The sequence below is a fragment of the Pelodiscus sinensis genome, chromosome 2 (assembly GCF_049634645.1).
Source record: "Pelodiscus sinensis isolate JC-2024 chromosome 2, ASM4963464v1, whole genome shotgun sequence".
NCBI classification, from domain to species: Eukaryota; Metazoa; Chordata; order Testudines; family Trionychidae; genus Pelodiscus; species Pelodiscus sinensis.
The window spans coordinates 189,262,153-189,271,468 of record NC_134712.1 but is presented as its reverse complement, the minus strand read 5'-3'; the positions used below and the strand labels follow the sequence as shown (position 1 = coordinate 189,271,468).

Genomic DNA, 9,316 nt, shown 5'->3' with positions numbered 1-9,316 from the left:
ACATCACAAGCGGCCCTTCCTTTTGTGTGGCGCTGCGCGCGCGGGGGGCTGCGTGGGGACAATGGAAGCCTGAACCCGGGGCGCGGGCAAGGGGGAAGCAGCTGCTGCGGCGGCCGAGGATGAGTCAAGGCTGAGCGAGGGGAGGGGAGAAGCGGCTGCTGCGTGCGGGCCGGGACAGGTGAGAGACGGGGAGGAAGCTGCTGCCGCTGCCGCTGCCCTAGGACTGAGCCAGGTGAGAAGTTGCGGCGGCGGGAGGGATCAGGCCGGGGGGAGCTGCGGCTTTGGGGCCGAACCAGGGGGGGGAATGGGCAGGCGCCCGGCTCAGCCTTCGGGCAGCCCCAGCTGCTCCCAGTGCCCCCTAAGACCGGGGCAGGGAGCGGAGCCCCGCGGCTCGTTATTTCTCCCTCTCCGCGCTCACACACTCGCCTCGGCAGGCGCAGGAGCCTCCCTCCGCGGCCCCCGCGCCGCCTGCCCCCTGGGGGTGAGGGCAGCCTGCTCCGGCAGCCCCGGCTCGCCGAGGGGCCGGGGAGGAGCGGGGCAGCCATTGCCTGGGTAAGAGTTGCTGTTGCAGCACTTCCGCTTCTCTCCCAGCGAGAGACACGAGTGGCCAGGCCCAGCCGCGCCGCGGAGCAGCCGCCAGACACAAAGGGAGAGGTACGGAGCGGGGCCCCCTGCCCGCAGCCCGCACCCCCCGGCCGGGCCCCGGCCGCAGCGCGACACTCGGGCCGGGGCCGGGGCCGGGCCGGGTTGGCAGGGATCCCCCCGTCCCCGCAGGGCCCGCGCCCGGGCCCCAGTCTCGCTATCAGGGAGCTGAGCAGCGCTGTCCTGGAGGTGTGCCCCGTGCACGCCCTGCCCCCCGCATCCCTTCTCCCCCCGGCTCTGCCCCCCGCATCCCTTCTGCCCCCCAGCCTTTCTCCCCGTCACTGCCCTCCCGAGAGTGCCCCCCGGCACTGCCACCCCCGCATCCCTTCTCTCTCCCCCCGCATTGTCCCCCTTTGGGAGTGCCCCCCCGCATCCCTTCTCTCCGCCCCCCCCCACCCGCACTATCCTTCACATCCCATCTCCCCTTCGTCTCCATTGCCTCCCCACATCCCTTTTCCCTGCCGACCACTGCCTCCACCCACATGTCTTCCCCCCTCCCACGCTTCCCCCCACATCAGCACTGTCCCCTCCTTCCTCATCCCTTCCCCCCTGAGTCTGCTCCCCCCCCATCTCTTCCCTCTCCGCATCACTGCCCCCTTTCCTCCTCCCCTCCCCCCAAACCGACACTGCCCTCCCCCCATCCCTTCCCCCCTGGCACTGCTCTCTTTTCCTTCCCAGTATTGCTCCCCCTTCCTACATCCCTTCCCCCTCTTCCTCCCAGCACTGCCTCCTCACCCCCTCCATCCCTTCTCTCTCTTCCCAGCATCCCTCCCCCATCCTCATGCCATTCCCACATCCCTACTGTCCCTCTCCACATCCCCCCATACTTCCTCCCTGCACCCCCCCCCACACTTCCTCCCCGCATCCCTCCTCCCTATCTCCCTGGCATTGCCCCCTCTCATACCTTCCCTGCCCCAGCACTATTCCTCCCCTACATGCTTCCCCTCATGCACTTGCTGCCCTCCTCTATTCCTTCACCCTGGGCCTGCTCTTTGCCATGTATTCCACCTTCCTTAAGACTCCTCCAGCCCTCCCTCCTGCATTGCCTCTCACTGTCCCTCCCCTATGCACATGCTGCTGCTCCCCCCCCCCCAGCACTTCCCCCTCAACCCTCCTCCATCCTGGGCCTGCTCTCCTTCCCCATTCTTTCCCCCAACCCTGGGCTTACTCTTCCCTCCACTCAAGGCCTTCTCTCCCTCCTCCATTCCTTCTTCCTCCATCCCTCCTCCCCTCTCCTGGGCCTGCTCAACCCCAGCCTTCATTCCAGCACTACCTTCCCTCACATCCCTCCCCCATGCACATGCTGCCCCCCCTGCTGCTCCTCCCCTGGAACTGCCTCCCCTGATCCCTTGTCCTAGCCCTGCTCTCCCCTCTCTCTCCTCCTATGTACCCACTGCTCCCTAGCACTGCCCCCCACATCCCTTCTCTCCCTCCCTGCCACTCTCCCTTCCCGCCACTGCTCTCCCTTATCCCTCCCCCTTGTGCACGCACTGCCCTCCCCCCCATCTCCGTTCCTCCTCCCCCAGCTCTCCTCCCTCATCCTTCCCATGCACATACTGTCTGTTCCCTCTGGCCCTGTCTCCCCACACACCCTCCCATCAGCATCCCTTCCCACCTCTGCACTGTTCTCCCCCTGCATCCCTTCCCCTGGCACTGCTTTCCACATCACTTCCCCCCTACTGCACATACTATCTCACCCCCCCCCAGCACTACCCTTCGCATTCCTTCTCCTGGCCCTGCTCTCCCCCATCATCTCCCCTCCCCTGTATTTCTTCCCTCCCTGCTACACTATACCTGGCCCTGTTCTTCCCCATTCCTTCACGCTGATCCTCCCTGTCTCTCCTGTACTCCTCCCCCCAGCACTGCTCCCATTCTTCTGTCCCCCTGCACTGCTCCCCCTTCCCTTCACACAGTCCCCATCCCTTTCCACTTGCACTGCCCCTTCCCCATTCCTTCCTCCCTCCTTCCTGAGCACTGGTTCCTCCTGCCCTTCCCCCCTTCATTCCACCACCTCAGGCACTGCTCCCCCCCATCTCTAGCCCCCCAGTAGGCACTGATTTCCACTTTCCCCTACACATACCCCATCTTCTTTGCCTTGTGTGGGCACTGATCTTCTACCTATACCCAGACATTCATACCTCAACAGGCAGTAACCTCCCACCCGTGCCTGTCCCTCCCCCTTGCAAGCACTGACCTCTCCCCCTCACACCTTGCAGGCACTGATCTCCCTCCTCTTCTGCTGCAGGCACTCATCTCCTCTCCCCTCATCCCCTGCAGGCACTGATCTTCTCTGCTGTCCTTCCTCCTACTCCTTACCCCCTGCAGGCCGTGATCACCCCCACTTACCGCCTGCAGTCCATGATTTCCCTCTCTGTCCTCCCTCTCCCCCACCTACCTCTCCCCCTGCTTGCACTAATTTTCACCCTCCACCCATCTTTCCCTCACCTTTATCACACTTATTGTTCTCCTGTCTCCCCGCTGCTGTTGTAAACATTGATCCTGCGGCTCTTCCTTTTCTTTTCCCTCATGTGCCTCTAAGTATACAGAGGGAACTGGAGACATCCCATTTATATCCCTCACTTTGGGCTGGATAACTGGAGGTGAGGATGACTGGCTTCTTGTGTGTAGTTTGGGTGAGATTAGAAGGAATTACTTGCCCCTGAACCTTGCAGCCTCCTCCTTCCTAGTCCCTGTTTGCTTAGCCTGCTCCCACCTCCCTTCTCTCTGCTTTCATTGAAAGGAGACATTCAAGTCCCTCCCCTCCCCCAATGTTACTGATGCAGGGAGAAGCTGCTGCTCTGACCATTTCTGTTCAGGCTGCCTGTCTGCAAAACCTGGAGGGTGGGGCTGGGGATGGGGGGAGGTGAGAAGGAGAGGAGGCCCTGTCTAAAGAGAGTGTGACCCAAACACCCTTTGCCTGTGAGAGTGTGGCCCGTTCAGTTCTCTGTGCATGTGTTCATTGTTTGTTCCCCACGCCCTGCGGTGTTTCCTCTCCAGGTTTGGGTTGTGTGGTGGGGGGGGTCGCTATGTCGGATGACGATTCGAGGGCCAGCACCAGCTCCTCCTCATCTTCATCCTCCAACCAACAGACAGAGAAAGAGACAAACACCCCTAAGAAGAAGGAAAGTAAAGTCAGCATGAGTAAAAACTCCAAGCTCCTTTCCACCAGCGCCAAGAGGTGAGACTGTCTGCAGCCAGACACCTTGTTATTGCTGTCTGTGTGCTTATATGGCCCTCCTATTGTTATATCTGCCCCATGGCTTCTTGTCTTCCTCCCTTCCACTGAGCATTAACTGTTTCTATTCCTCATTACTGACATTTACCTTCAGCCTCGCCACAGAAATTGCTGTTGTTCCCTTCCTCCTTTTGTCACTATCTGTGCTTAGGTTTGGGGGAAGCTTCTCGCTTACCACTTCCCCCCTCTCCTCACCATCTGTGCTCAGCCCCGCTTTTCCCTACTGAGATTACTGCTCTCCTCTGCACTTGGATTTAGAGCCAGAATTGTGTAGCGATTAAATCCTACACTCTTAATTCCTGCTCTGCTACTGCAGCTGTGTTGGACTTGAGGAAGTCATTTAATTTCTCCATCAGTTTTCCTGTCTGTAAAATGGAGATGATAATGAACTCACAGGGGTATTGTGAGGATTAATTAATTGTTTCCTTTGATCTTGCATGAGGTAAAATACAAATAATAATTGCACAGTTGTTATGTAGTGCCACTGCTCCCCACTAAATGCATTACTCCTTCCCTATCTCCTTCCACCCTGCATGAAGAGCCTGTGAACCTGGGGAAATTCTTGTTTCAGAACAGCTCTCCAGATGGACTCTATTTTCTAAAATAAAAGGGACTTAAATAATTATGCAGACTGGCATAAGTGTTCCAGTATAATTTGAGCAACATTCCCCATGTAGACAGGCCCTTAGGAGCCAATTCACTTCCAAAACATTACTGCTGCCCCACCTGAGCCATTCTCCATTGCACATGAATTCAACACCATCTCTCTCCAAGAAGCTCAGTTAGCTGAGAAGCAAGCTTTTGAGCAAACTTTCATTACTCCATCAATAAGACCAATAATGTGTCTGACCAGTCATTAAAAAGCTTCACAGTGCATCAGCCAATGCCCTGCTGTTGTGCTCAAGTGCTCATTTGGCTTTTGCAGCTTTTAAGCAACTTGTAGGCTTCAGAACTCACCTGAACAAGTGGTTCCTTGGCAAAGTTGCATACGCAGCAGCAAGTGGGGGTTGGACAAGAGCTAGTTTTAAATACCTGCTGATTGTAGATTGCTTGGTACTTATAGGCTTGGGTTTTTATTATATGTAACAGACAGAAGACAGGCAGAGGAGGTTGGTTCAGTGTGGAGGAGGACAAGGAAGGAAGGAAGGGAGGGAGGTTGGCTGAGAAAGAATAGTGAGGCTATAGGAAGGAGATTGTCACAGATGGTAATGAGAAGGGAATTGTGGAGCCTGGAGTAGTCTGGAGGCAGGGAGGATGGTGAGGATGGGATTTTGTGGACTCGGGAGAGGGGACTAGAGGATGGGTGGTAGGAGATATTTGGAAGAAGTGGTGGCAGAAGCAAATGGGACCTTGGAGATGAGTGACTATCCTCCTTTCTTTGAGATTAGTCATAAATGGATCAGGGAGTGCATGGGGTTGGGCTCTGTTGGCATTGTGGGTAACTGTCTCCATCCTATTCCCCAGGATGCTAAGTGGAGAAGGAAGTTGTGGCAGTTGCTGCTTAGCTTATCTCCAGTGAGACAAAGCTTCATAATTTCCCCCAAGCTGTAGCCCTCCCCTCATACTCAGTGCTTGTGTTTTCAAGGAGGATCTGCCTCATTGCCCGCATGTTGGAGGGGAATAGGACCTGCCTATCCCCTTGTGTGTCTGTGTGGGTGGGCAGGTCTGTGGAGCTGATATGGGGAGAGGGAATGTCTGTGTTTATGTCATAAGGTGTCTGCCTCACTGTGTGTATCTGGAGTGGTCATATGTACACAGGCGGCAGAGTATAGAATGCATGTGGCTATATGCTGCAGTGAAAGGCTCTGGCAATAAGGAAAGAGCCCAGCAGTAGGGCCTGCTGCAGTGAAAGACTTTGGTGGAGGGAGCTGCCTTAGTGTCTCCCTGCTGCCTCCCCTTGCAGTGTATCACTACACATACCATATATGCCTCCTGCTTTGTAGACAAGACCACTGCAGAAACATGCAGTGGGACAGACGCTCTCTGACTCTCCACTGCTAGAGTCTTGAGCTGTGGTGGGGAAAAGCTCCAGCAATAGGTAAGCAGCAGGATACCACACTGCCAATAATGGCAGTGTAAATGTGAGAAGCACTGCTTGGGCATGTAGAGAGCTGTGTAGGGTACATACCCTAGGGTTCTGGCACGTCTCAGCTATACTCCTCTAAGCAGTGCCTTACTAGCTACACTTTTTACACCTGTTCTACTTAGGTTTACAATATACATACTCTACATGCCACTGCAGGTGTAGATCTACCCCATGTGTGCTTGAAAGAGTAACACACACATACAGCATCACAGTCACAAAACTTTGATTTGTCAATTTCACATGCGTTCATTTTTTTTATTGTATCACTTTGGTATATATGGTTGTGCTGATTTTCTTCCACATATTGATCTGAGGAAGTGGGTCTGGCCCACGAAAGCTCATCACCTAATAAACCATCTTGTTAGTCTTTAAAGTGCTACATAGTTCTGTCTTTTGTTGCAGTTACACCAGACTAACACGGCTGCATCTCTATCCCTGTGACATATATTTGTATTGCATGTATGTGTTGAATATGATCCCACATAGTGACTTACCTTCCTTCTTTCCTGTTTGTATTGCCATAGGATTCAGAAGGAATTGGCTGACATCACGTTAGATCCACCTCCCAATTGCAGGTTTGTTGTGATCCCTTCTTGCTGGGAAGTAAAATATGGTTTTTATGACTTGTAAATATCCTTATAAATACTGCATACAGCACAGGGATGACCACTTAGATGACATAAAATAATCTTATGAATGCTTGGATGACATAGAAATAAATCCCCTGCAGGAGAAAGCTCAAGAGACAACGTGTTTTGACATGAATTTTCTGTTTGTTTTGATTTTTCATAATTGCATTAGTTGGTCACATTATCTCTGTGCATGTTTTTGACAGTGGTCAATACAGAAGAGTGTGAAAATGTGCCTCCTTTTGGTTTTTCCTGGTTTATAAATCTAATGCTTGACTGGGTTAATTTTTATTTATGTAAGAGTCCTGCCAAACAAGCAGAAAATAGTCAAATCTGTGTGGGATTTTTCTAGCTTTGACAGTTTTGTGCTAAGCAATACCACACAGTGAAAAAGGGAAATGTTAGTTCATCAGTCAGTATATGTACTGGAGAAAAGCATATATTATTTGATGAAATCACACCCTGCGGGGTATGCTGTTGCCCTTTATAGAATGGTTACTTAAGCTGTGTTTTAGGGATTCAAACATTATGAAAGCTTTGTGTTCATCACCTAGTTGCCCTGACCCCAGATGATTCTCCTTGACATTTGAGAATAAAGTGGTATTGGCCATGTCTTTGGTTGTTCCTGTTAATTACATGGGAAGGCTGCTTTCAGCCTGGGCTCTCTCCCGCTTGGCCTGCTGGAATCTTGTTTCCAAAGACATTCTTGAGTTCTTTATCTGACCAGGCTCCTCCAAGTTTTCTGGTGCTGCTGAGCTAGGTCTGAAGCTTTTTGATGTAATTGGTAACAGCAATTAAAAGAAAGTGCCCCTTAAAATACGTCTTAAGATCAGTCATGCAGCTACTTACAATGGGCTTTTGGCTCCCACCTTTATATTGCTGGTGCTCCTGGTGCTTCTTGCTATCCTTAGCTAGCACACAGGGAGACAGTTGCACAAGAGTTAAGTGAAGAGGCCATGAGCAGCTCTTTCAAAACCACTGCCAAGCATCCTAATCACTGCTAGTGGGGATGGGGGAATACATGGGAGCTATGGGCTGAAAGGAGACTTCCACATTGAAAAAAATTAGCCAAAGAGTGTGACTCCCCACTCCTATTGTCAAAAGATCAGTAGCAGTATCGGGGTATGAGGGGGGGGGGAGGATTGAAAGGAAAAAAGAAAAACGTGATTTGGATGTAGTATACCTTTAAAGATTTTATTAATAAACATTGTTCATAAATTAAATTTAAGAGGACTTTTTAGTGGTTTGACTGACAGAAAGGTTTTGATATACTACTCAAGGCTGTGGTCTTTGGAAGATAACTATGCATGGGTTTGGAGCTCTCTTCACCCACTGCTGTATTGTTTTAATGGTATTAATGTGCCTGGAAGCTATTGTGATGAGTGTCTAAAATGTTTCTGCATAACTAAATCAGATTGCAGCCTTCATGAAAACCATTTTGGAAAAACCCTAAACTGTTCCTATGTGAAGAAATTGGAGTCATGTGTGGGTTAGCTAACAGATTACTTTGTCAAACTATAATATGGCTGTGGAGATGGTTTTTTACTTAAATAATGCAGCCCTTTACGGATAATAACGTCAAGACACAATACAACAAGCCTTTCTGAATATTTTTAATGGTGGAAAGCAATTGATAGAACAAGCAATAAATTAATACTAAATCATATTATAGTTGCAGGTATCCTGTATTCCTTCTGACCTTCAAATGAATTAGAGTGGAGATTGACAGTTTTATCTATCAAATAATGTTGTAAATTTGGAATGTTAAGCTAACTTATAACGTGTTAAGCGGTAAAACACTAACAAAGGTTTTCTTATGAATCCAGGTGTTTTTGTATTGCCATTCATGCTGTAGAGTTTAATATCTGTATATTATAGTAAGAGTAAGTACAGTGTCTCTGTTTTTATACTTTGTGGTTAGTTTGGTTCAAATGCTAAATGCCTTACACTTCCTGACATTCTTTGGGCTTGAGGCTGTATACAGCAGATTTGCTAAGTGTGGACAGATGCTGCTTGCCACATCTGGTGAGAGGAGTTCCAGCTATCAAAGTTATGTGGAGTGTTTACTTCCTGTGGAAGGGGAAACTGTCAAATGGAGGTGGGGGAGGTTATGGCACTGAAACTTTCTGGGTGATGTGTAATGGTTTAGGTTGCAGTACTCTAGGGAAGCCTGAATTAATTTGGTGACTTTGCATTATTCCTTCATTTACAACAGTAGCTCTGTGACAAAGGTATTAAACTTGGTTGTAGAATGTAGTTTTAATGCTCTTGCCTTGGTAACTTTAAAAAAGTCTTTATTTACCATGTGTCTTCTCTGCTTAGCTAAAGCATCTCATCTGACTGCCTCTGCTGTGTCCTCTCGCTCATACTTTGGCACTGTTTTTCATATATTACCCTGCCCCCAGAATCGGGTTTCCTTTTTTCTTCCATTCTCGCCTCCCTTAAATCTCTTCTCATAATCCACTTATTGTAGGAGTCTTATTGGGTTACATTTTGAAAAACACCAAAGTTCTTTTGGTTTTTCAATGGGGATCAGGCTTCTGAGTATCTGTGACTTTAAAAAATGGGACTTAGGATTGTTAGGTGTTTTTGAAAATTTTACCCATAGTCTCATTTAACTAGAAAAAAATACTGCATAAGTCTAAAGAGTCACTACTTTCTCAACCAGCCACCATTGTCCTCTTTCAAAATCTCTGTGTTTTCTAGCTCCTCATTGTCCATGTC

General features: G+C 50.3%; 1 protein-coding gene across 5 annotated transcripts in view; it reads left to right on the top strand.

The window, feature by feature from the left end:
- LOC102450046 (ubiquitin-conjugating enzyme E2 E1) overlaps positions 1-9,316 on the top strand; it is a 72,863-nt gene continuing 63,547 nt past the window's right edge. Inside the window, exons 1-3 of one of the 5 annotated variants that reach the window (XM_075922058.1) lie at positions 1-232; positions 3,640-3,820; positions 6,488-6,538. In XM_075922058.1, coding sequence (XP_075778173.1) covers positions 3,669-3,820; positions 6,488-6,538 — 203 coding nt within the window. In that variant the 5' untranslated portion in view covers positions 1-232; positions 3,640-3,668. Of the gene's footprint in view, positions 233-421; positions 655-3,639; positions 3,821-6,487; positions 6,539-9,316 lie in introns of those variants that run through there. The other 4 variants (XM_075922060.1, XM_075922062.1, XM_075922061.1 and 1 more) reach the window with 4 other exon arrangements.